We start from the raw sequence: 27,807 nt of genomic DNA, 5'->3' as shown, positions 1-27,807 counted from the left end.
ATTACCTCCATTTACAAAATCCTCTATTACTCCATCAATGTACATAAAATGCTTACAGGCTGCAAGTAATTTAAACTTCTCATAATCTACAAAGAAAAAAATAGCCACATTGCTCATATATGTGGTGCATTACAAGTATCTTGTGTTCAGGGGGTATACACTACCCGCCCCCCCAAAACAATTCATCACATCAGTTTCTTTTCAGCCACTGAAGTGCATACCCCAAATTCTGGAATCTCATTTTTCTATAGCAGTGAGGAAAGAAAATAAAATCGAATATATTGTTCAAAATAAGATTTCCACCACCCAAAACACGGGCAGGCAAATAATAAAAGATTAGTAAGTATTTGCTGGAAGAAATATCTCCTGTTTATATTTTCAAAACAAGAAAAAACGCTTTCAGGTACCAAGCTTGATACTTCTGGATACTTAACGGAGGATTCAGAAACCAATGTAGGGAGGGAGGGAGACGCAGGAGGGAGGGGATGCGGGAACAGATGTATATGTATGACTGATTCACTTTGTTGTAAAGCAGAGACTAATAAAAAAAAAAGAAAAAAAAAAAAAGAAACAGATCCAACATGGACTCAGATTTTGTTCTTCTCTGTTGCAGTAACTCCTTAGGTGATAACATTCCTTCCTTAATCTTATAAGGGATCACAATGATCACTACTCACCTTTTTGGACTATGTAAACTGTCAATATACTACTTTGACGTATAGCCCTTTGATGTATATCGTTTGTCTCAAAAACTTATATGACTGTGCTTTGACCTCTAACAGGTGGAACAGTCCTCAAGAGCTTTCTGAAAGACTGTATCCTGGGTTATAGTCCTCAGGTTGGCTCAAATAAAACTATTTCTTTCTTAAAAAAAAAAAAAAAAAGAAAAAAAAAAAGAAACCAATGTAAAATACACGAACCTTATTAGAAAAAATAACAGGTGGTATCCATATTTTGGGAAATCTCCTTTCTAAAATATATTATCTGTAAATAAAAATAACCAATTTAAGAACTTTATACACTGGCTTCTAAGTATCTTTTATGAACTAAAGTTGGAAATCCACCATTCTTTAGTAAAATGCCCTATTCAAACCATTCAATATAACAAAAACTAAGGTATTTTGAAAAATTACACTATTGGGATAAAAATTACACTATTACTCAAAAACTTATATGACTGTGCTTTGACCTCTAACAGGTGAAACAGTCCTCAGAGCTTTCTGAAAGACTGTATCCTGGGTTATAGTCCTCAGGTTGGCTCAAATAAAACTATTTCTTTCTTAAAAAAAAAAAAAAAAAAAAGAAACCAATGTAAAATACATGAACCTTATTAGAAAAAATAACAGGTGGTTTCCATATTTTGGGAAATCTCCTTTCTAAAATATATTATCTGTAAATAAAAATAACTAATTTAAGAACTTTATACACTGGCTCCTAAGTATCTTTTATGAACTAAAGTTGGAAATCCACCATTCTTTAGTAAAATGCCCTATTCAAACCATTCAATATAACAAAAACTGAGGTATTTTGAAAAATTACACTATTGGGATAAATCCAACAATAGAAGAATGTATAACACAGCAAAAGCAGTACTTAAGGATTAGTTTAAATTAAAAAAATTTTTGGCTGTGTCCATTTTTATTTAAAAGTGTGAATTTAAAATTAAACACAGGGACTTCCCTGGTGGCGCAGTGGTTAAGACTCTGCACTCCCAAGGCAGGAGGCCCAGGTTTGTTCCCTAGCCAGGGAACCGGACCCCACATGCATGCCGCAACTAAGAGTTTGCATGCCACAACTAAGGAGCCCTCGAGCCGCAGCTGAGGAGCCCTCGAGCCACAACTAAGACCCGGCACAGCCAAATAAGTAAATGAAATAAATAAATGAAAAAAATAAAATTAAACACGGACTTGAAAAAAATGTATGTAATATGACTCACATTTTTTGTATTTATATTTCAAAAAGTTCTGGTAAAGACTTAGAGAATGTCCTTCTCATACAAGGGTGAAAAAAAATTAATTTTGGTTGGAAATGGCTTTACGAAGTTGCATACAGCAAAGAAAACTTTTATTTTATTATTATTTTTTAAGGGTAACTGTTAAGTGGGGTGGTTAATTAATTGAAAAAGCAATAATAATATTGATATAAGAACACTATTTTTCTGAATTTGTATTCTTTATTCAATGTTTTATATTTGGCTCTTTAAAAATAGTTATAATGTATTTAGAATTTTTAGATTTCATTTTTAGGTTACAAATTTGATCCAATAAATAAAATATCACTTACTTTAATACAAATACCACAACCAATACAAAGAGTTTCAGAAATCCATGCTATTTTGCTCTGGGGGACAACCTCTATGCATAATTTTCCTGGCAAAGGAAAAGATAGAATTAAGTCATTTCTCCTGATGTTCTGATTTTCTGAACACTGTTATTTCGGCAATTCTGGTTCCAAATTTCCATATAGAATCAAGTTTTCAAAAACAAAGGCCACAGAAAGAAATATAAATCAGTGCTTTGGGTAGATTACTGAACTTAACTACTTATATGAATACTCTTGTCAGGAAAGGCAGAGATGACTCTAATATGCTTATTTGTTTAATCTACTATGGGAAGAAAATATGCTAATAAAAATACGGCGGATCCTAAAACAGCTTTACTTTTAAGCTGACTGACTGAATATATAATCCATAAAATATGCCTTGAAAATGGTAATGTACACCAGATAAGGGAATGAAATATGTTAGCTAAATCAGGGAAGCTCCCCAAAGGTATGTGGACATCTAATACACAAACAAAATTAAACCTGGCATTAGGGATATTAATAATGGAATTTCTGAATAGCATGGTAGACTGTAACACATGACATCTAAATTTCCTTTTAAGATTTAGTAAGCTTATACAACACTAGTATATTTAAAGTAAAAATTGTTTAGTTTAGCCCTTAAAGACTACCAACAATTCATCAATTCTGAATGGTCGTAAATTTATTTAATCTTGAAAATATAGCAAAACCTCATGAATAGTCATTCATATTAAGCTTTTTTTTTTTTTTTTTTAAGGAGAATACTATCAAATAGCAATACAAACATCTTGGCAGTCCTTTCTTCATGACTTAAAGTAACCATAGGATTTTGTAGGACAGTAAGAATCTCAGTAATTGGAACTCTGGTTTGATTTTGTATTCAATGAACTTAAACAGGATCATTTAGTCACAAAGCATTAAAAGAAATTTAGAACAAAATCTGGTCTTATTTTTACATTTTAAAGAAACCAACGGGGGAGAAAAGTATATACTAAAGCCTGGAGAACCATGAAGACAGTGTATTCCTTTTAAAACCTTCTCTTATCCTTAAATGATCCACAGAACAGCTTACCCATTCGAACCACAGGACAACTCTTTTTGCACTCCTGCCGACACTTCTTAGGTTTACATTTGTCATGGTTGACAATAGCAATTCTTGTTAATTTATCCGCCATAATTCTAAGGAAGTAAGAATATCCAGTTCTTCTATTAAAGAAAAATTAACAAAATTATGGCATAGTCAATGCAATTAGTTAAGAGAAATAAGTCACAGGCATAAAAAGTTAGACAGGAGGAAATGAGTTATCACTATATTCAGATACTAATACCTGGAACTAGTTAAAAAAAACTAGTAAAAGCAGTAAAATAATTTGGTAAGGTTGGAAAAACAGAATTTTACATATATTCCATTCATCAGAAGATTTATATAAAGAAGGAAAAAATACCACTTTCAACAGTCAGAAAAAAAAAAGATCTAGGGATCAGCTTAACAGGATATATATACACATGCGTGGAAACCTTCAAAATACCACTGAAAGACACAAAAGACCTGAACAAGTAGAATGACATGCCGTCTCAGTTTTCACAACAAAGAATAGTCAATATCAGAGATTTCAACCTTCCCTGAATTTATATATTTCATCCAATCTCAAGGAGAAAAAAAAACCTGAATCAGACAATCAAATCTAAAGCTCTTATACAAAAAGAAAAGTAGTAATAGCCAGGAAAATGGAAAAGAGCAAGGGGGAAGAGGGAACCTACACTTGACATATGAAAAAAATGATATAAGGCCTCAGAAATTGATGCTGATACCAGTGTATGAACACAGACCAATGAAACAGAATAGGAAAACTTGACATCAAAACATACATATGATAAAGGTGTTTACTTCCTCCCTCAAACTAAGCATCACTTCATGGCTTAGTCATCTGACTACAATGCACTACTGATGGAAATAGCAAACAGTTATTAAGGGTGTAACCATCATGTTGGTCAACTGGAAGAAGTAGAAACTGCTTTACCTGGGAATTTACAATATGGCCATGACGAATTTTATGTTAACAGCACTGAAATGAAAAGGAGACCAAGTAACTATATGTATATACTCACTTTTGGAGCTTTTTAAAAGTCTTGATATTTAATAGTGCCATCAATTATGTAGTTGAGGTCAAAGTTAGCTTAATCTTTTATAATATTGGGCTTAGTGATAGACAGTAATTTTCTTAGAATGTGATTAAAGTAAGTAATTCGAAAAAGTGCCTTACTACTCCAGTTTATTCCAATATGTGATGGAAGAACCTGAAGCCAAAAGATTACTGACCAACAAAGACATTCTGTTGGCTTTTTCTATCAGTGACTGTGATCCTCTATCTAGATTTTTCTTGACAGACTGCTTCCTCTTATAGAACTCTCCAGTCCTTCCCATAACCCCTCAATATCATTAGGTTTGGAGGGGAATAAAAGATCTTGCTCCTAAGTACCGCTCCCAGACGATTCTCTCTCCTTCTCACTAAAAACAGCCACTTCTGCCTCTTAGGTCATCCACCCGCTTTAGTCATTTACCAACCATCAGATCACTCCCTCCCATTCTTTGAAATTTCAGCCCTTAGCTAATGTTCACTCTAACAACTCTTGTCATAACTCTTGGTGATTTCAGTATGTTCATAGATGATCCTTCTATTAACAGCCTGTCCTCTCAGTTCATTAACCTCTCTCCTCTAGTGATCTTGTCTTTCACCCTACCGTAGCCACTCATTCCTTTGGTCAAATCCTTCACCTTGTCATTACAAATAACTGCATTTTTTCCATAACCTACCTTTCAAATACCCCATTCTCCAGCCACCATCCCTATCTTTTCAGTTCACCTCTCTCATACACAACAATCCAACAACCCCTTGAACTCCCCCATTCCTCAGACCTAACACAATCTCTCAATTTTACCACATTTCCACTGTCCTTCAGCCTTCTGTATCTTTGTATCTCTGTACCCACCTAAAATTCCGTTGTCAATCACTTACACTCTTATCTATAATCCTGGTTAAGCACAACTCTTCACCTGCACACATGCAGCAGAAAATGGGAAGAGAAAAAACAAAGCCATGCTGACTAGTATCATCTCAAGTGAAACTATGCCAACCAGCAACCATACTATATGTACTTCCATAGCTAAGTCCCTTTGCAAACTAAAAGATATCTGCTAAGGAGAATGTTCCAACAATTCTCTCTCCTGTCTTTCACATCATCAACTATTCTTTCCACTGGCTTATTCCCATCAGCATTCAAACACTACATTATCTGACCCCATCTTCCTCCATTGCTTCATTTCTCCTTCCTTTTATGGCGAGACTACGTAAAAGAGTTGCCTATAGTCAGTGTTTCAAATTTCTTTCTAGGTATTTTCTCTGGAATCCATTCCAGCCGTTAGTGCCCATCATTCTATCAAAACAACTTGTCAGGTTATCACTGTTTTTCACATGGCTAAAGCAAATGGTTGTCAATCTTTGCTTCAGGGTCTTGGCACTTTCTGCTCCCTCTGCCTATAATGTTATTTCCCCTAGTGAGTCACATGGCTCACTCCTTCAAGTCTTTAATGTTTATTCTCAGTGAGACTTCTCCAGCTATATTACCAAAAAATATAAAACTCTCTTGTTTTATTCTTCTCCTTAGCTCTTTCTACTATATAACATAGTATATATTTCATATATATGTGCATATATGGTATACGTACACGTTTACTGTGTGTATGTATATATATGCATTTATATATTCTCTCTCTACACACACAGACAATATTTTTCCCTCTCCAAGCAGAATGTACTCCATCATGAGTGCAGGAATTTTTGTCTGTCTGTTTATACCAGTGGCTGGACCAGTGCCTACCACATAGCAGGAGCTCAAACATTTCTGTTGAATGAAATGAGAAAATGAATTTAGACATAGTAAATCACTTTCCTGTAGGTTGTAACAACTTCAGGAGTCTTGCAAGTTACCAATATTTTACAGTGACAGTTATCCACTAAAGTATATTATTGGAAAAAAAAATCACCCAAAAGGTGACTAAAATTTTATGTAATAAACAGTTATGCTGATAGGCTAACTTTACCCCTTTATAACCTTTAGAAACTGGTCCAGGCAGGCCTCCTAAAGATTAGAATAAGAAGAAAATAAATGACTTTTGAACTGCTACAAAAAAGCTATCATTCTGGAAGTGACAACTCCCTAGAAACTGAAGATTCTTTAGTTAGCTATTAAAATAAAACTGGACACCATATTAATTATGGTGAATAAGCATGATGAATTCCCCTATAGGGGATAAATCTTCATTGATTTATCAATGAAACTGCTTACGTTAAAGTTTATTTCTGCCAAACTACTAAAATGTTTCACCTACTATTTCAAACCATTTAAAAAACCAAATGACTGTAAAAGGTGATTTTTATAAAATAAAAACCTACCAGAGATGGTTAATAAGCTGATTTATATTAAAAAGTGATAAATTATAATGCATTTAAGAAAAATGAATACAGATTCTTTGTAGAACTGTTAATTAACAGTGTAAACACTATTATTAATTAAATTTCTATGTTAGTTTCAAGAATTGGGAAGAAAGAGCCCCTCCTTTTTTTTTCCAATGAGAAAGACATAGCACATGAAAGTTTGGAGGGGAAGACTGTAGTAAGTGACTCCTTGAAGATATTTCAAATCTGAAAACTGTGCTCAAAATAGGTACTCAAGGGACTTCCCTGCTGGCGCAGTGGTTAAGAATTCCCCTGCCAATGCAGGGGACACGGGTTCGATCTCTGGTGCAGGAAGATCGCACATGTTGTGGAGCAACTAAGCCAGCGAGCCACAACTACTGAGCCTGCATGCTGCAACTACTCAAGCCCGCGTGCCTACAGCCCGTGCTCCGCAACAAGGGAAGCCACCACAATGAGAAGCCCGCGCACCACAACGAAGAGTAGCCCCTGCTCGCAGCAACTAGAGAAAGCCCGCGCAGTAACGAAGACCCAACTCAGCCATAAATAAATAAACAGATATATAGATATAAAAACTTATTTAAAAAATAGGTACTCAATGACCTTCACTGTCATTATTCCAGCTGAGAGGAAAAAAGGAAGTGAGATATGGAAACCATCTGCAGTCTAAGACCAAAATTATTTTAACACCCTGTGAAAACATTTGAAAGGTTGCTGTTAACGAATGATGCTTAAGTCATGTGAGATATTCTAACCTATGCTATTGCAGGTCATTAATTTTATAAAACATGTAAGTTGGGAGTGGTGCACAACTCTGACTTCAGAGTCTTAAATTGAAGACAATTAAAAGGGACACTAAATTAATACCTGCTTTCTCCTTACCCCACCCCAGCAATTATATTAAATATTCTTCCTAAAAAATGTTTATAGGGGAGAACAAGGCTTTTCACTAAAACAAAAACAACCCTCTTAGGTTCAGATACAGATAAGAGCCCTTGATTAACACTAACAAAGCATTATCGTCAAGCAAATGGTATAGAATGAATATACTCAGCATCACGGACAAAGGTACCGAGGACTGCAACACACATACCACTGTCATAAATGCCTAGTAAGCAGTCCTGTGGAAGAGAAGGCGAAAACCCCTCAAGCAAAACAAAACACACTGTTCTTAAGGCTACTTCTCACTCTTAAGATTTTACCGTAAAAAATGAGAAACCGGGCTTGCGTAATTTCTGGGATGTGGGAATCGGCTTTAGCCGTCGTGCCTACAATGCACGAACCACTAAAGGGAAAATAAAGGGCCTTTCAATAAAGACCTGATCTCAAGGACTTTAAGATATGATAAAGGAGAAGACGGAGAAGTCACCAAGGGGGAAAGTGCTATAAAAGCGCACCCAAAATGTTAAAGATGTTCACCTGGGAGATTATTTGAGCTAACCCTGGTTACAGCAGAGTACACGCTGCTGTGAGCACAGTGACGTCTGGCCATCATGTCTACAGACGGGGAGTGGACAAGCAGGGTTCGACTTCACGGCGGCAAAGATAATTCACTCTTTCCACAATCCCCAAACGGTGGAAGAAAAGGCTTGCAACGGTGCCAGGGGAAGAGTGGGGGTAGTAGGGGACGCTCTACGGTCTGAAGGCGGCTGTAAGATTCAGCCCTAGGGCAGGAGCGAGGGAAAGGGGGGAGTGGAGGCTGGACCGCTGAGGGGATGGCAGCTAAGGCCATCTTCGTGTCCCCTGGCGGGGGTGGCGGGCCGCAGCGGCAGAGAGCCGAGTCAGCTGGAGGGAAGCGCGAGGCGTCCCCAGCTCTCGGCGGCGCCCGCGCTCCGGCGGTTCCAGCTGTCTCGCCCAAGCCGGCTGCCACGCGCCGCTGCCGTCTCCCCCGCCGCCACCTGAGGCCTAACCAAAGGCTCTGGGAGAACGTCCCTACGGTGTGTAGACCGTGGCAGACTACAGCTAAAGGCCAAACCCTTCCAGGCTATTCACGTACCTGGAGAAACAGATTCCCCTTGCGGAGGGGAACGCAGAGGCCAAATCAGTTCCTGCTTGCACTTCTCAGCCACACAACGTGTTCCTACGGCCTCCGGCCAAAATGGCGGTGCCCAGCCGCCGCCTCACGCATGCCACAGGGACGTAGTGCGCGTGCGCGACAGGGCGCGCTGGGTGGAGCCCTGGAGGGAGGGAGGGCGAGACGGCGGGGACTGACGTCATTGTGCTGCGACCCCAATTGACGTTGTTGGGGAAGCGAGGCGGGCCTGGGAAGCTGAGTGGGAGTGGCGCGGAACTGCAGCGGTTCCTGAAAACCTGAGTGGCGGCAAACCGGGTCTGCGAGCTGTAAGTGCGTGGGCTTTCCCCGAAGTGGCGAATGGTTCTAGCTTAATCAGACGGGTTCTCTTCCCCAATGTCAATCTCCTTTTACGCTCCCGATTTCCTCAAAGCTGGTGGGTCAGGAATGGATCCTTAGCCGCTGCCTATTCTCTCGCACTTCGGGCAGAGGTGTCAAGCATAACCCACAGAGTCTGGTCCAGACACTGCTCGTGGTGGCGTTCTCTCCTTGGCCTCAGCTCCTGAATGGTGCGGCCACGAGCCCGTTCTGCTCCGAGTTCCGTGCTTTATCCACTTGGTGGCGTCCAGTACCAAGTTCGGCGGTTGAATTCTGCTCCAGTAATAGAGATGGGCCATTTTTTGGGACAATTTGACATTTTTGGACATTTGGCAATGTGGCCACAGATTTAATCGTCTCATCCCAGACCTTACTTAACTTGCAGGTGGCAAATACTTTACGATTGAAGCTATTCATTCATCCATTTATTCATTCAGTAAATTGCTAATGGAGCGTTTAAACCTCAGGCCTTTCCAAAGTTTGCAGTCCAGTGTCTACTATTATTTGAAGAGTATCAACTGCTTGTGTGAAGATTGGGGAACAACTGAGATCTGACAGGAGGTGTCAAGGAGATGGTATACAGACCTTTTGGCACAGGTTTATAACAGCATTTACGTATAACGATGTTCAATAGCTGTAACTTTGCACTACCGAAGCAGTTTTACATGTTGTTCACAATCCACTATTTTTTTTCCACGTTTGGATATGCCTACCAAGATTAACAAAAGATGTGAAAGATGAAGTAAACTTGTGGTTTAGAATAGGCCAGTTATTCACTTCTAGACCTTAAAGGCATTTTTCTGACTTTATGTACTATGGTAAGAGCACATATAAATGGAGCTTTTTTTTTTTTTTTTTTTTTTGCGGTACGTGGGCCTCTCAGTGTTGTGGCCTCTCCCATTGCGGAGCACAGGCTCCAGACGTGCAGGCTCAGCGGCCATGGCTCACGGGCCCAGCCGCTCCGCGGCATGTGGGATCTTCCCGGACCGGGGCACGAACCCGTGTCCCCTGCATCGGCAGGCGGACTCTGAACCACTGCGCCACCAGGGAAGCCCCTAAATGGAGCTTTTGACAGCTAATGAGAAGATGTGATTTTTCTCTGCATCACTTAACGAATTATTTAAAATGTAGACCAATATTTACATATTCCTGGAATAAGAGTATTTCAGTCTGACTTTTCTAGGGAAAAACTTCATTTGGATTGGAATTTTTACTCATAGAGGTATACAACTGCATAGAATTATAGGAGTATAGATCAAATCAATTCATTTGACAGGAAAGGAAATAAAGCCCAGACCTGCCGAAAGTCTAGGCTAGTTAAAGGCAAGGCTGAAGTTGACACCCTGATCCTGTGCTCTTTGACTACTATAGTTTGCTGCTTTGCACAACTTGTAAGTTATAATATGTTATATTTTAGAAACAAAAACTGAATTCCCAAGAGTTTTTAATTACAGTGATTATGTCAACTGCTTTCGAGAAGTAGATGATTAATATCCAGGGTATATTGGTGATCGATTTGGCTATTAAATTTTTACTTTTACGTTTTGTAGAAAGATGCTCAGGTCTGGGTATAATGTGGATATTCTTTTTTTTTCTACATAGAATATTTTTAAAATGACCACACCAAACAAGACACCTCCTGGTGCTGACCCTAAGCAGTTGGAAAGGACTGGAACAGTACGGGAAATTGGGTCACAAGCTGTTTGGTCACTCTCATCTTGCAAACCAGGTAAAACAAAACAAAACAAAAATGCTGTTCATAATAACTGCTGAAAGTTGTCTTGTGCACTGGACTAACTTTAATATTCTTTCTGTTAAGATGCTTTATTTTAATTCTAAAATAAATCTAACTGGATTTTCATTTGTTATGTATCTTCTCAATTGCTTTACTACTATCTGCTTCAGTTTAACTGCACATGTCTCATAAGGTCTCTCCCTCTTTTTTTCTAAAAAAATATTTATTTATTTATTTAGGCTGCGCCGGGTCTTAGTTGCAGTACAGTGGCACAGTTGCTGTGGCACTCGGGATCTTTAGTTGTGGCACGCAGCCTTAGTTGCAATATGCGGACTCTTAGTTACAGCATGCATGTAGCATCTAGTTCCCTGACCAGGGATCGAACCTGGGCCCCCTGCACTGGGACTGTGGAGTCTTACCCACTGGACCACCAGGAAAGTCCCTCATAAATTCTCTTTTTACCCTCTCTCTGGTATCATTCAGTTATTTGGTTAGCATTTTTTTTTTTTTTGCTATTTCTCTGGATAGGATAAATGGTTGATACATTTTTTGATTGATTACATATCCCCAAATAACTTTATTTTACTCTTGGTTGGGATAGAACTCTTGGGTGGCAGTCCTTTTCTCTCAAAAATTTGTGGATCCTGTTTTACTATTTTCTTTTGTGTCATGTTGCAACTAAGAAGGCTATGCCCGTCTCTCTTACTTTCTAAGTAACTTGTTCTTTCTTTCTGGCAGCATTTAAGCTTTTTCTGTTTATTCTTAGACTTCAAGACTTTTGCCAGGATGTGCCAGGATACATGTGTACCTTTTCTCATCTGTCTAACCTATAATTTGATGGGTATTTTCAATCTATAGAATCAAGCTCAGAGAAAGTTTTCTAGCTTGAGGAACGTTAATGATAATGTTATTGATTTTGTAGTCACTTTTCCCTCAGAAACTTCTACTATTTACACGTTGTCTCCTGTAGTGTCTTCCCACTCAAGCCTCTTCTGTTTCCCCTTAAGATTCTTTTCTCTCTCTTTTTATGAGTAGCTGGGGATATACAGAAAAACTCACCCTTTTTGTGTTTATAGTTCTATGAATTTTTTTGTTTTTAATTTTTAAAAATTAATTAATTAGGGCTTCCCTGGTGGTGCAGTGGTTGAGAGTCTGCCTGCCAATGCAGGGGACACGGGTTCGTGCCCCGGTCCGGGAAGATCCCACATGCCGCAGAGCGGCTGGGCCCGTGAGCCATGGCCGCTGAGCCTGCGCGTCCGGAGCCTGTGCTCCGCAATGGGAGAGGCCACAGCAGTGAGAGGCCCGTGTACTGCAAAAAAAAAAAAAAAAAAAAAAAAAAATTAGTTAATTTATTTATTATTTTGGCCGCACCACGTGGCATGTGGGATCTTAGTTCCCTGACCAGGGATCGAACCCAAGCCCCCTGCAGTGGAAGTACGGAGTCTTAATCACCGAACTGCCAGGGAAGTCCCATAGTTCTATGAATTTTAACAAACACATCACAAATATAGAATATTTCTATCCTTCAAAGAAATTTCCTCATGTCCCTTTGTAGTCCGTCTTCTGCCCCCTCCTAATTTTCTCTGATCTTTACCCTGAAGAGAACCTGGTGGGGCTCCTAGAGGTAAAATTCATGAAAATGTGGAGTCCTCTCTAAGGCTGGGCTTCCAGGAGCTTTTAATCTCTCAAGGTAGTCTGTACTCAGTTTCTAGCAATTAGTGAATTAACAATTACTCAATTACTCTTTACGTTTTCCTACCAGTTGCTAACTCTAGTGGTGGTTTCTGCCCGTGGTAAGATGTGATTCTCTGTTTTCTGTTCTCTTTGGTTTTTTGGGTGGTGGTTTGCCCTGTGACCTCTTTGGGACCTAAGAAAAATTATTGGTTTTCAGTTAGTTCAGCATTTTTGTTGTTGTTGTGAGGATGAGAGTGACATTGTCCAAGCTCTTTACATGTCACATCGGAAACTAGAAGTTCTTCCTTTTACTTTTAAACTGTATGTATCTTTTTATTTGAAGTGGGTTTCTTATAGAGAGCATGTTATTGGGTCTTGCTTTTTAAAATCCAGTCTGACATTCTTTATCTTATAATTGAGAGTGTTTAGACCATTTACACCTAATGTACCTACTGATGTAATTAGATTTAAAACTACTACCTTGGAATTTGGGGGGTTTTGTCCATTTATTCCCTCTTTTTTTAACCTGATTTTGGATAAATTCAGTATTTTTTATGATTCTGTTTTATCTCCACTATTGACTCATTAGTTATACATCCTTTTTGAAATTTTTGAGGGATTGCCCTAAGGATTACACTGTACATCTTTAATTGTCACAGTGTACCTTCAAGTAATATTATACTACTATAGATATGGTATACAAATCCTTCAGTATACTTCCAATTTATGCCCATGCTTTATGCCATTTTTGTTATGTATTTTATTTTTGCATATTTTAAACCCCCAGAATATATTGTTGCTATTTTTGTTTTAAAAGGTCAGTTATATTTTGGAGTGATTAAAAAACAAACTTTATGCTTACTTTAACTTTTTCAATTTGGGGAGCTTTTTATTTCTTTGAATAGATCCAGGTTTCTGTCTGGTATCATATTCCTCCTGCCTGAAGAACTTTCTTTACATTTTTTGTATTGCAGGTCTGCTAGCACTGTTTGCTTGAAAAAATTTTCATTTTGCTTTTATTACCGTGATATATGTTCCCTGCATGAAATTCTAGGTTAGCAGGTTTCTCCTTTTACTACTGTAAAAATGTCATTCTGTATCTTCTGGCTTGCATAGTTTCTGAAGAAAAGTCTGCTGTAGTTAATGTGGCTTTTTTCCTGGCTGGCTTTAAGATTTTATCGTTAATTTTCAGCAATATAAACATTTATGTGTCCACATGTATGCGTGTGTGTGTGTTTAATCCTGCTTGAGATCCACTGAGATTCTTGGATCTTCTGGTTTAATGTCTTGCATTACTTTATGAAAATTCATGGCCATTATTTCTTCAAGTATTTCTTTTGCCCCATCCTCATCCTTCTGGGAATCCAATTATACATATGCTAGACCATTTAATTTGCTAGACCATTTGGTATTTATCCCCTTGCTTTTAGGTGCTCTATTTTTTGTTTTTTCTTTTTTTTTTTCTCTTTGTGTTTTGCTTTGGGGTTTTTTAATTGGCCTGGCTTCAAGTCTATGACTTCTTTCTTTGGCATTATTGAGTCTACTAATGATTCTGTCTAAGGAATCTTTCATCTCTGATATGGTGTTTTTTATTATGGCTTTTTCATTTGAATCTTAAAGGAGTTTTCTCCTATGTTGAAATTCCCTGTCTTTTCCTGGATTTCATCTACCTTTTCCCCTAGATTCTTTAACATATTAATCATAGCTATTTAAAGTCCCCATTTGTGAGTTTCAACATCTGGTTCATCTCTGAATCTATTTCTAGTGATTGCTTTATCTTTTGATAATATTTGTTTCTCTTGCTTGTTTGTGTGTCATAAATGTTTACTGAATGCCAAACATCACATATAGATTAGTAGATACTGAGAAAAATGGTATTTATACTTTGAAATGGATACCTGTTTTCCTCTGTCAGCCTTTTATAGTAGGGGTTGAGTTAGTTAGGAATTGAGCTGGGTTTGAGTTTGTTTGTTTGTTTTATTATGGTTACTTTCAATATCACAGTCTTCAAATTCCTCTAAAGATGCCCAGTACTTATGGCGGGGCTGTTGTGCCAGAGGAGTTTTCTTAGTGTTCCTCCTCCACGATCATTTTCAGTTATCTCTGTATCCCTGTGCTTCAGAGGGTGTCTCTCTCCACCCTCTTGCCGGGCGTCCAGCAGTAAAATGCGATGGTTGTAACTCAGTGCAGGGGATCAGAGGCAGGACTTCTTCTCTGTTTTCCTGCTCTAGCTTCAATCCTAGACAGCCCTTGCATGTCTGACCTCCACGTTGGGACTTTCTCAGCATTTTGGTCCCTCCTACCTGTGATAGTGAAACTCTGGACTTTCCTAGGAGAGAGTTTTCTGCCCCGTCCCCAGAGGAAGGAGTGTTTTCTGCTTCTTCCCCAAGTGTAGAGCATTTTTTCTTTTACTTTTCTCCCAGCAAGGATGGGTCTGTGCGGTTGGGGTTTTTGCTTTTCCTGCAGTGGTAGTCAGTCCCCTCCTCCAGGCATGTACCACTGACGTAGGCTTTCCAATCTCTTGCTTTTCCCAAAAAATGTCCTCTAATGTGTACAGTGAGGCCCTTAGAAAAGAGTCTGAGAGTCAGACTGAGTTTACCTTGTGTTTGCGACTCCCAGGGTTGCTATACTTTTATGATAGCCCATGCTTAGCCTTTAGCAATTTGTTGAAATTCTACCTGATTTCTTCTTCTGTGTTTATCTGGTCGCTGATCCTTCCTTCCATGCTCTACCACAGTTGGGACAGGCTGCCCATCCTTTCTCTCCTAACCTGGGAGCTGACCCTTCTTGGATTTCAGGATATTTTGTTGCTGTGTGATTTTAAGCACCCATGTTTTCAAGAAAAATTATGAGTTTGTAGTTTATCTAGCCTTTTCTTGTTGCTTGAGTGAGGATGGTGCCTTTTTCTAGCTTCATGTATACTAGACTGCTTCAGAAGTTTCTAATATTCTTTTTTTTATTATTTTTTAATTTAAAATTTTTTTTTTAAATTTTTGGCTGTGCTGTGTCTTCGTTGCTGCACGCAGGCTTTCTCTAGTTGTGGCGAGTGGGGGTTACTCCTCCTTGCGGTGTGTGGGCTTCTCCTTGTGGTGGCTTCTCTTGTTGTGGAGCACAGACTCTAGGTGCACAGGCTTCAGTAGCTGTGGCACGCGGGCTTAGTAGTTGTGGCACACGGGCTCTAGAGCGCAGGCTTAGTAATTGTGGCGCATGGGCTTAGTTTCTCCGCGGCGTGTGGGATCCTCCTGGACCAGGGCTTGAGACTGTGTCCACTGCATTGGTAGCTGGATTCCTAACCACTGTGCCACCAGGGAAGCCCTCTAATATTCTTTATAACACCAAATATTTCTGTGAATTTGCTCAAATTGAGTATCTTCTATTGCTTTACTGAGTAGCATAATTCAACTGGTGCCATACTGATGTCAGTAACAGGGTAAGAATCAGTGCCAGTTCACATTCTTTTATGCTGTGGGGCTTGGCAGAGGACAACACATAGAAGTCACTGGTCCCCTGAAGATGCCCCACTGCTCTGACATCTTGGAGGTGCAAAAGAGAACAATGGTTGACACTACCAGAAGAATGGTGGGAATCACTTAAAAATGTGTTGGGTATGAAAGTCATGAAATTCATCATTGTGCTGTCACATATTTTACTTCTGTGATTTTCAGCTTTGTGTTCATCAGTGAAATATAATTATATGATTATCATTTTGCATGTTATGAATGACTGAATAGTCTTTATTAATGCAAAACAGCATGAGAAAGTTGTTTAACCTTTACTTAACCTTACTTCTTTATGGTCAGATATTTTTCAGTTCAAGTTAGCAGACAGTTGCTGAAATCTGTAACACTGTTAGAGATTAAAAAATAAAAAAGACACACAGACCTTGTCGTCAAGGAGTTCACGATCTAATGGAGGAATTATATCTTTAAATTAGTCATTATTATACAATGTAATAATTTATAACTTTTATTTCGTGCTTACTAAGCGAGGTTCTGTTGTAAGTACTTTGCATGTATAAAATAACTGTCTCAGTAAAGTCTCCAAAAGTCATGTGAAGTATTTACTGTTATTTTTTATCATTTTCCAAATAAGGAAACTGTAGTACAGACAGATTAAGCAGTTTGGCAAATATCACCTAATAAGTGGGAATGCTGGGACTCAAGGCAGTCAGGCTTTCACTAGGTCATACTGCTTCCCTCTAAGCATGGGCTCAGTGCAGTAGTGGGCCAAAGGAGAAACTGATTGACGCTGCTTCAGAGGATCAGGGAAGTCTTCATGGAGATGATGCGTATCTGGCATGATGGGGCAAGGTAGAATTTCACTGGGGAAGGACATAAAGGCAAGAGGAACAGTATGTGCAAAGGTGTATAGCTTAGCAAAACATGGTTCTTTCAAAGAATTGTGAGTAGTCAGTAAGACTAGAACAGAGGGAAGTGGCATAGGTGAAACTAGCTAGTTAGGAAGAGGCCTGATCATAGGGGGCTTTATTAAACAGTTCATACCTGGGAGTTCCCTGGTGGCCTAATGGATAGGATTCTGGGCTTTCACTGCTGTGGCCTGGGTTCAGTCCCTGGTCGGGGAACTGAGATCCCGCAAGCTGCGCAGCATGGCCAAAAATATAAAATTAGAAAAAAAAAAGTTCATACTTTATTGTCCAGAGAGTATGAGCCATTGAGCAATTTGAAGTAGCAGAATGAAACAGTGTTTGTTCACATTTGAGAATTGTGAAGGATGGACTGAAGTGAGGCAAGATTAGAGGTAAGGAAATGAGTTAGGAGATATGCAGTAATTCAGGTGAGCACTGATATAAGGGAGAATTTTAATAAACTTTCAAAATGTTAGTATCAGTCTTTGGGAGATACAGATGTACCTCACTGCTACAGTATGGTTGGTGGTGGATGGCTTTGCAAAATTATTATTTTATCTTTGGAAATAGTGGTTCAATATTTCACTCAGATTAAAGTTGGAATGTATTTAGTAGATTCAGCTTAATTGAATACACATCAGAAAACAATCCCACAGTTCAGCACAATTGTCAATCTCTGCCCAAGAGACTGGAAAAACTAAAGGTCAGATTTGTGTGGTTGCTGGCATTATAACAGAGTCTTATTGTAATAATTGAATCATTTAATTTCATAAGCATCAAATTCATACCATGTTGGGAAAGAAGATTAGGGGGAAATAGGTACATTTTCTATGTTTGACTCTATATGTGATATTTTACAAGCCAACAAAAATAAGGGATTTGATGAGTCTGTATTTTGTGAATATCTAGAACATGCTTTCCACTTGATCCGTATCTTCTACCAAGACATTGCCTTTATGAGTTAATTTTGAGAGGCATAATTGGGTGGTGTAAGTTCTATTTTTCTTAAAAAAAAAAAAAACCTGACTAAATTTTTATTTTTTTTTCATGCTATAACTGACAGTTATGATCATTGAGTTAAAGAATTTCTGAGTTGAATAGCAACATGTGCTTTGGAGAAAATAAAACAGCAATATAACAAATAGATCAAGGAGGGCCTCTTGTGGGAAGTGAAATTTGCGCTGACATGTAAATGTTAAGAAGAATCCACTATGCAAAGATTTCAGAGAAGAAGCTTCCTGACACAGGGAACACCTAGTTCAAAGGCTCTAAGCTAACTAGTTTGGCATGTTTGAAGCTCAGAAAGAAGGCTAGTGTGGCTGGAGAGTTGTAAGGAGGTAAAGTGGTAGAAGATGACCTTGGAGATATAATTAGACATGGGTCAGATTATGTGAACTCTGGTAGGCCTTGGAAAAGAATTTGGATTTTAAGTACAAAGAGAAATCACTAGAGGTGTTAAGCAGGGGAGTGAGATGATCTGATACAGAATTTTTAAAAGATGTTTAGGTTAACTGAGTTATTATATGAGTTAATAAATATTTCATGATTTAATATATATAAAATGCTTAGAAATGTGCATGGCACATATTAAATGTGATATCAGTGTTTGCTATTATTATTAATTTATTGATATGGGTTAATCTTTCAGATATGTTAAATGAAAAGAAAATGCAAATGTAGAAGTATGTATAATATGCCATCACTTGTGTAGAGAGGAAAAATAATATATATATATATATATATATATATATATATATATATATATATTTGCTTACATCTGTGCAAGGGTATGTAAGATACTGATAACTTGGATTATATTTGGAGAAGGCAACTAGATGCTGGGGGGAGAGAGACTTCACCATGTTCTTTTTTGTACCTTGTGAATTTGATCTAAAATGAATATACTACTTAGTCCAAAAATAAAATATAAATTAAATCTGTTTTGCTTAAATTTTTTGAAACACCCACACTTTATTTTTTTAATTAGTATAAATTATTATGATTTTATTTTTTTGGTTTTTTTTTTTTTTTTTTTTTTTGTGGCACGCGGGCCTCTCACTGCTGTGGCCTCTCCCGTTGTGGAGCACAGGCTCTGGACGCGCAGGCTCAGCAGCCATGGCTCACGGGCCCAGCCGCTCCACGGCATGTGAGATCTTCCCGGACCGAGGCACGAACCCGTGTCCCCTGCATCGGCAGGCGGACTCTCAACCACTGCGCCACCAGGGAGGCCCAATTATTATGATTTTAATCAGGAAAAACAATACCGGATAGTTTTCCGTTATCTGGAATGGCTGGATGATATAGGATTCCAGGTAAATTTGCTGAGGAGCAAAGAGTAGGTGGATTCAGGCTTTTACAGTGTAAAAGAGTTGTGTGAAGAACATTTAACAAAGGCCTTCATAGGAGGTAAGGCAGCTGACTGAGAAATGTTGAGTGTGATGAGAATTCAGGAGAGCTTCTACTTCATGAGGTACCAAAGTGGTTAAAGGGGGTTCCACAGTGATTTTCTTGGTGACGTTAACTAAAAGGGCAGTGGCTGTACTGGTTCTAAGGCAAGGGGGGCATCCCTATGTCACAAGGTCCAGTTGCTGGCTATAATACCCTATGGGTCAATGGTGGGCCCCATGTTTTTGGGTAACTCAAGGGCATTCTCTTCCCCTTTTCATATACAAAAAGCAAAAAGGGAATCTGATAATTGGGATGCCCAAAGGCAGGTGGGTTTATCAAACTCTCCTTTAAGGCCTTGATGGCTGTGTCCTCCTGTTCTTCTCATAAAATTGGGTCAGGGCTGTTATCATTAAGTAAAACATATAGAGGCTTTGGCCATGAAAGAGAAATTTGGAGTCCAATTTCAGCAATAACCAACTAGCCTGAGAAAACCTTGCAGTTGGCACTTAAGGGTTTGAGGAAACTTAGGACACCATGAAATCTTTTTTTTTTTTTTTTTTTTTTTTTTTTTTTTTTTTTGCTGTACGCGGGCCTCTCACTGCTGTGGCCTCTCCCGTTGCAGAGCACAGGCTCCGGACACACAGGCCCCGCGGCCATGGCTCGCGGGCCCAGCCGCTCCGCGGCACGTGGGATCCTCCGGGATCGGGGCACGAACCCGCGTCCCCTGCATCGGCAGGCGGACTCCCAACCACTGCGCCACCAGGGAGGCCCAACACCATGAAATCTATTGGGATCTAGGTGTAGTCCTTGTTCTGATATCAGATGCCCTAAATATCAAACCTGAATTTGGGCCAACTGCAATTTTTCTTTGGCAATCTTACGTCCCATTAAGGTTGAAATCTTTAGCAGGTGGATGCTGTTTTCCTGTGAGGAAGCTCTAGAAGGAGAACATACATTGCCACAAAGTAGAACCCCTAGGGAATTTTATATCGTCCAGATCAGCTTTTAGCATTTGTGAGAAAACAGAAGGACTCAGTAAAACCCTGTGGCATTACTATCTAGGTGAATTGTATTTCTTTCCAAGTGAAGGCGTGTGGGCTTCAAATGGAATACTAAAGAATGCACTGCATAAATCAATTACAGTTAAGAATTTACTCATGGTAGCAATGGGCATTAGTAACATATGAGGGTTAGGAACAACAGGGTGTCCAGGGATAAATAACAGTGTTGTTTATTGCTGGTAGGTCCACCCTTAGGTTTTCTCACCAGTAAAATGGGAGCGTTACAGGGACTAGTAAAAGGGATAATGAGGCCTTGAGCCTTGTAATCTTATATTATGGGCTTTATGGCTTGAAAGACTTTCTTACATATAAGGTATTGATTAATTCCGGGAAGAGGTTTTGAGGGGTCTGTTTGAATCTTGATGGGAGGTGTGCTGTGAATTTTGTTAACGTCAGTTGGAGATTTTGCCCATAAGGAGGGTGGTAGCTGATAATAGGGACAAATGATCAGTGTTTCTGGAATCTGCTCTACTACCATCAAAGATGGAACAAATAAAAGATGTCAGAGGGTCATTTAGTTCACCTGGTTGTTTATTCTGATGACTACCGTCAGTTTCTAAAATTATTTTCCCCTTTTGGGAGAAATTCGGCATGATAATTCTCTAAGAAGTTTCGACCTAATAAATGAACAGGGGTGGAGGAACTGAGGGAAAAGAAAAAGTTTCTAACTCTCAAAGGGCCTAAACAAAAGGGAATGAGTTCAGAGACAGGAACCTCTTGAGGATCATTAGAGATTCCCACTATTTGAATTGTTTTAGTTCTCTGAGGCAGGGGCTGTTTTATAGTAGTGGGGTGTAGAGTGTGGCTCCAGTGTCAGGACTGGAAGAGATTCCTTCCCAGTCTGGAGAAATGTTTCTCCAAACTGACTGAGAGCCTTGGGAAGAGCCGTTTAGTTCCTCAGAGCCTTGTCATTGAGAATTGGGAGGACGTTGGAGAGGCTGGTTAGAGGGCTGAAGGCACCTGAAACACTTAAATTTGTAACAGTGTTTTTTCCAATGTCCTGACTCTTCGCAGTAATAGAAACTAGGAGGGTTTTGGTTCTGTTTAGGAGTCTTCATTTGCTGGAATTGAAAATTAAGAATTTAGGCAGTCTTCCTTTGAGGTGACTCATCTAAAATGCAAGAGAACTGGTTCACCAGATTAACTAAATCGGGAGTGAACATAGTTTCCCATTCCATCCTGGTCCTTTTTATTAGATGGGAAAGGTCCCAGTTCAGCCCATTAATAAACATAGTTAAAAACGACCTGGGTGGAATCAATATCTGAAGGAAGACCAGAATTTTCTTCAAAAACAATTACAAGTTGATTGTAATATCATAAACAGGTTCATCAGACTTTTGTCTGCAAGTCTGAATTATGTTCCAATCAACAGACTTTGGAAAAGCCTCAGGAATTGCTCGATGAAGCTGCCTAGCGATTGTTCAAGCCTGGTCATATGATATAAGTTGGTGGACTGGTCTCCCAGTTGGCATTCTAGAGAACATTCAGGATTTTTCCAATGAGCAGTTTTCAGTTGCTGGGCCTGGCCGTCACCAAAAAGCTATGAACTAATTGATAGGAGTCAGAGAAACCAGGTTGATGAGTTTTAATGACTGTATTAAATTCCTCAGCAAATATGTGAGGATCTTTAGTTACTCTGGGAAAATTTTGAATATGGCTTGCAGTTCAGTTTTGGTCCAGGAAAATAAGAAATTAAGGGTCTAGCCTCTGGATCCTTAGAAGGCTTAATATTAAAGGGGCAGGTTCTGACAAGTTCAGAGGAAAAGAGAGTTGGGAAAGTTTAAGAGAAAAGGGGAAGCTTGGTGAGAGAATTAGTATGGGGGAATTGAAGTAATAGAGGAGGTGTAGGCAGCACAGAAGGGAAGGAGGAAGATGGCGCCAGAGGTGGAGTCTGGCCACCAGCAGCTGAGGGAGGGAGAGAAGACGATGCCTGAGGTGGCGCCTAAGACAGCCAAGGAAGATAGAGCCTGAGGCTCCAGGAGCCATTGTACCTTTCTTTTTTTTTTTTTCTTTTTTTTTTTTTTTTTGCTGTACGCGGGCCTCTCACTGTTGTGGCCTCTCCCGTTGTGGAGCACAGGCTCCGGACGCGCAGGCCCAGCGGCCATGGCTCACGGGCCCAGCCACTCCGCGGCATGTGGGATCCTCCCGGACCGGGGCACGAACCCGTATCCCCTGCATCGGCAGGCGGACTCTCAACCACTGCGCCACCAGGGAGGCCCCTGTACCTTTCTTTAATCATTTGTTCGCCTCAGTTGATCTTAAAATTTTATTTTGCAGAGAGGCAATTTTAGACCCCTGATAATGTTGAGAAGCTTCAAAATACCAATCAAAATAAGCATTACACTCAGTTCTGGAAATTTTTGAGCTATTGTAGTCCAATTCAGTTCTAAGGAAATTAAGTTAGGGATTTCAAAAGTTCTTTGTAATAGCCATTTCTATTCTAAATTGCCTTTGGTCAAGTTGGTCCATTTAGTTAGAAATGTGCCTGAGGAAGGACCTTGGCTTTCAAACAAAATCATCTGGAGTCCTCCTAGGGGGTGGGTACCCTCAAAATGTTTAGATAACTAGCATCCCATTTCTCAGAAGTTTTTCTCTGGAGTAAAAGAACAATTTCCAAACAGCTTACAGCGCAAACTGCTCCATTCAAACAGCTTGCAGGCTAATCCCAGCCAGTTCGAAGAAGACAGCTTGGTTTTAGAAGGAGCCGGGCCAAAGACTTTTACAGCCAATTTCCACAGGACAGCCCCTTCCAAAGGAGTAGGATGAAGAAAACTGGAACAGTTTCAGAGAAACAGCCCCTGTTCCCGAATGAATGGGCCAAAGGTGTTTTCAGTCAGATTTGGTTGAAACAGTCTGATCTCAAAATTAGACTGACCTGCCAAATGAGTACTCACATACAAAACAAAGCCTTAACCAAAAAGATGAAACCTTAAAATAGATCCCGAATAAAGCCTGGAGAGCTTCAAATGCAAAGAGGGCGTGTGCTGAGATCCAAGAGAAAGACTTACTTTCAAACTCCAGGGTCAGCGAGAAAGCAGTGAGTGACCAGTGGGTTCAATGGTGGGTACTGCACCTGTTTGCTTACCAGCCTTGGAACCATTGGGGATCTTTTCTGGTCCCCGTAGAGGCCACCAACATGTTGATCTGAAATAAATAGTCTGCCAGATATTTCTCCAGCAAAGATGGGTTTACTTAGGATCAGCAGAGAATTGCAATTCAGAGTCTGCAACCATGGCAAGCCAAGTGCAAGTTTCCACGCTGAAGAGAAGTAGCACGCTTTTACAGAGAGGAAAAGGAAGCTGGGAGGGCTATAGTAAACAGAGAGGCCGTGGCTTTTCATTGGCTGAGTCCTTGCCAAGAAAGGAGACTTTCTTCTTCTTCTTGGGCTCTGTTATGGTCACAGGGTATGAGAACTTCCCCTTCTGGTCTCCCAAATCTATTTAATTGAGATTTCTGTTTATTAATTTTTTATGCTTCTGAGAAGTGAGGTCTGGTTAAGAGGATTGAAGAGTTTTGGTTAATTTAAATTTCACAATACTCACTATCCTCTTTATCAAACTTTCTGGACAAATATATGTGGTAATTTTGTATTTTGAATATATGGCTCTTTCTTTATCATGAGAATTTATTGTCACTCGTGGTGTTTTCAGGATTTGGAGTGGATCAGTTACGAGATGACAATCTAGAAACTTATTGGCAGTCAGATGGCTCCCAGCCTCATTTAGTGAACATCCAATTCAGGTAATACATTTTTGAATTTTTCAATTTGTATAGGTTATAAGTAGACAAAGAAATTGATTTTATTTACATAAAATTTAAAGAAATATAGAAATTATATTGAAGTGCACTTAACTCTGCTTTTTATAAGCCTTAGAGATTACTTTTCGACTCAACTAGATTATAAGTGTTTTAAGTTTATTGTCTTATCCTTTATGAATTCTTTTTTTATTTAATCTACATTTTTTTTATTGAAGTGTACTTGATTTACAATGTTATGTTAATTTCTGTTGGACAGCAAAGTGATTCAGTTATACATATATATAATTATTTTTTTTAAATATTCTTTTCCATTATGGTTTATCATAGGATATTGAATATAGTTCTCTATGCTATACGGTAGGACCTTGTTGTTTCCTTTATGAATTCTTTGTGGTACTTTACACAGTTCCTTTTATGTAGATATTTCTCATATATACGTTTCAATATGATTTATTTTAGAAAAGTATGCTTTGCTTATGACCCAATGCAATGCCTTAATGCATTGTGTTAAGTACACCAGGAGTGATGATAAAAAATTTATTCTAACTTATTACCTCTAAGGACACTTTCAGTTTTGAAATGCTTACTTTTGGGGGAAATGGAAAACCGCCATATGTTTGTCGTTTGCTTTGAATTTATTGACAGATGGAAACCAGTTAACTTGCTTATCTTGCTCCATTTACACCATCTATTTTAACATTCTGTAGCATTGTATTTCTAGTTTGTTTTTATTGTCCTAGGATACAGACCAGCACATTTCTTATGAAAAAGCCCAATAGCAAATATTTTAGGCCTTGTGTGCTAGCTGGTCTGTGTTGCAGCTACTCATTAATGTCATTATAGCATGAAAGCAGCTGTAGGCAATGCATAATGACTGAATTTAGCTGTTCTAATTAAACTTTATCTTACAAATGTAGGTGGTGGGCAGGTTTCAGCCAGTTGGCTGTAGTATGCCAATTCCTGTCCTAGGGTATTAAATATGTATGCACCAGAAATGAAGATAACAGCTAATATTTTTTTAAAGACTTTAAATACCAGATATTTTGCTAAATGCATTCCCTATTTATTTCATTTAACCTTTACAGCTATTTTTATCTTTATCTTGTAGTCTTAGAAGCAGAGATTTAGATAAATCTCTTGTAACTTGCTCTAGGTATCTCATTTAAGTTGAATCATAAAATATTTGTCCTTTTGTCTCTAGCTTAACTTAACATAATGTTTTCATGGTCCAGCCATGTTGTAGCATATATCAGAATTTCATTCCTTCTGAATAATATTCCATTGTATGTATTTAGCACATTTTGTTTATTATCAATGGACATTTGGATTGTTTCCATCTTATGGCTATTGTGACTAATGCTGCTATGAACGTGATGGACAGATATCTATTTGAGTCCTGGCTTTCAGGTCTTTTGCACATATATGCAGAAGTAGAATTGCTGGATCAAATGGTGATTCTATGTTTAATTTTTTGAAATACCACCATACTGTTTTCCACAGCAGCTGCACCATTTTACATCCTGAACAGCGATATACAAGAGTTCTGATTTTTGCACATCCATACCAACACTTGTTTTCTATTTTTTGATAATAGCCATTGTAATGGGTGTGAAGTGGTATCTCATGGTTTTGATTTGCATTTCTCTAATGATTAGTGATGTTGAGCCTCTTTTCATGTGCTTATTGGCCATTTGATATCTTTTTTGGAGAAATGGCTAAGTCCTTTGCCTATTTTTGAATTGGGTGTTTTGGTTTTTTGTTGATTTTTAGGAGTCCTGTATGTATTTTGGGTATAAGTCCCTTATCAGATATATGATTTCCAAATATCTTCTCCCATTCTGTGGATTGCCTTTTTATAAAAGTACTTAATTTTGATGAACTCATTTTGTCTATTTTTTATGCCTTTGTTGTCATATATCCTTGTTTAGTTTTTAAATCCTTTTTTATAAGTTACTGGTTTTGAGTTACTAATATTTTGTTGAAAATTTTTATGTTTATATTCTTGAGGGATATTAGTTTATCATTTTCATTTATTGTAATATCTTAGTCTGATTTTGTTACTGGATAATATTGGCCTGATAAAATGAGTTGGGAAGTGTTTCTGCGTCTATTTTTTTTCTTTTTTTTTAACCATTTTTTAAAAATTGAAGTATAGTTAATTTACAATGTTGTGTTAGCTTCAGGTGTACAGCAAAGTGATTCGGTTTTACATATATATATATATATATATATTCTTTTTCAGATTCTTTTCCATTATAGGTTATTACAAGACATTGAATATACTCTGTGCTATACTGTAGGCCCTTGTTTATCTATTTTATACATAGTAGTGTATATATGTTAATCCCAAACTCCTAATATATCTGCCCTCCCCTCCCCCCCACCCCACTATCCCCTCTGGTAACCATAAGTTTGTTTTCTATGTCGGTAAGTGCATTTGTTTTGTAAATAAGTTCATTTATATCATTTTTAAGATTCCACATATAAGTGATATCATATGATCTTTGTCTGACTTACTTCCCTTAATATAATAATCTCTGGGTCTATCCATGTTGCTGCAAATGGCATATTTCATTCTTCTTTATGGCTGACTAATTTTCCATTGTGTTTATATACCACATCTTCTTTATCCATTCATCTGTCTTTACATATCTAGGTGGCTTCCATGTCTTGGCTATTGTAAATAGTGCTGTAGTGAACATTGGGAAGAATGTATCTTTTTGAATTACACTTTCCTCCAGATATATGCCCAGAAGTGGGATTGCTGGATCATTTGGTAACTCTAATTTTTAGCTTTTTAAGGAACCTCTGTACTGTTCTCCATAGTGGCAGCACCAATTTACATTCCCACCACCCATGTAGGAGTGTTCCTTTTTCTACACACCCTCTCCAGCATTTATTATTTGTAGATTTTTCTATGATGGCCATTCCAACTGGTATAACGTGATACCTTATTGTAGTTTTGATTTGCGTTTCTCTAATAATAAGCGATATTGAGGATCTTTTCATGTGCCTGTTGGGCATCTGTGTGTCTTCTTTGGAGAAATACCTGTTTAGGTCTTATGCTCATTTTTTGATTGGGTTTTTCTTTTTGTTATTAAGCCATATGAACTGTTTGTATTTTGGAAGTTAATCCCTTGTTGGTAGCATCATTTGCAAATGTTTTCTCCCAGTCTGTAGGTTGTCTTTTCATTTTGTACATGGTTTCCTTTGCTGTGCAAAAGCTTTTAAGTTTAATTAGGTCCCTTTTGTTTATTTTTGTTTTTATTTCCATTACTTGAGGAAATGGATCCAAAAAAATCTTGCTGCGATGTATGTCAAAGAGTGTTCTGCCTGGGCTTCCCTGGTGGTGCAGTGGTTGAGAGTCTGCCTGCCGATGCAGGGGACCTGGGTTCGTGCCCTGGTCTGGGAAGATCCCATATGCCGCGGAGCAGCTGGGCCCGTGAGCCATGGCCGTTGAGCCTGAGCGTCCGGAGCCTGTGCTCCGCAACGGGAGAGGCCACAACAGTGAGAGGCCCACGTACTGCAAAAAAAAGAGTATTCTGCCTATGTTTTCCTCTAGGAGTTGTACAGTATCTGGTCTTACATTTAAGTCTTTAATCCATTTTGAGTTTATTTTTGTATATGGTGTTCGAGAATAGTCCAGTTTCATTCTT

At 38.7% G+C, this 27,807-nt stretch overlaps 2 protein-coding genes across 6 annotated transcripts in view; one reads left to right on the top strand and one right to left on the bottom strand.

Moving 5' to 3' along the window:
• ABCE1 (ATP binding cassette subfamily E member 1) overlaps nt 1-8,909 on the bottom strand; it is a 31,754-nt gene extending 22,845 nt beyond the window's left edge. For 3 of the 4 annotated variants that reach the window (XM_060115814.1, XM_060115835.1, XM_060115844.1), the window contains exons 1-3: nt 8,776-8,909; nt 3,377-3,510; nt 2,284-2,369 (exon numbers count right to left, since the gene is read on the bottom strand). In XM_060115814.1, the coding sequence (XP_059971797.1) occupies nt 2,284-2,369; nt 3,377-3,479 (189 nt within the window). In that variant the 5' untranslated portion in view covers nt 3,480-3,510; nt 8,776-8,909. The remainder of the gene's footprint in view (nt 1-2,283; nt 2,370-3,376; nt 3,511-8,775) is intronic. The other variant, XM_060115825.1, reaches the window with a different exon arrangement.
• Nucleotides 8,910-9,029: 120 nt separating this feature from the next.
• The window catches only part of ANAPC10 (anaphase promoting complex subunit 10), a 70,443-nt gene continuing 51,665 nt past the window's right edge, over nt 9,030-27,807 (top strand). The window contains exons 1-3 of one of the 2 annotated variants that reach the window (XM_060095129.1): nt 9,030-9,119; nt 10,771-10,897; nt 24,043-24,133. In XM_060095129.1, coding sequence (XP_059951112.1) covers nt 10,783-10,897; nt 24,043-24,133 — 206 coding nt within the window. In that variant the 5' untranslated portion in view covers nt 9,030-9,119; nt 10,771-10,782. The remainder of the gene's footprint in view (nt 9,120-10,770; nt 10,898-24,042; nt 24,134-27,807) is intronic. The other variant, XM_060095121.1, reaches the window with a different exon arrangement.

Source organism: Mesoplodon densirostris, chromosome 1, assembly GCF_025265405.1.
Source record: "Mesoplodon densirostris isolate mMesDen1 chromosome 1, mMesDen1 primary haplotype, whole genome shotgun sequence".
Taxonomy (NCBI): Eukaryota; Metazoa; Chordata; class Mammalia; order Artiodactyla; family Ziphiidae; genus Mesoplodon; species Mesoplodon densirostris.
This window is presented reverse-complemented; position numbering and strand designations above follow the sequence as displayed.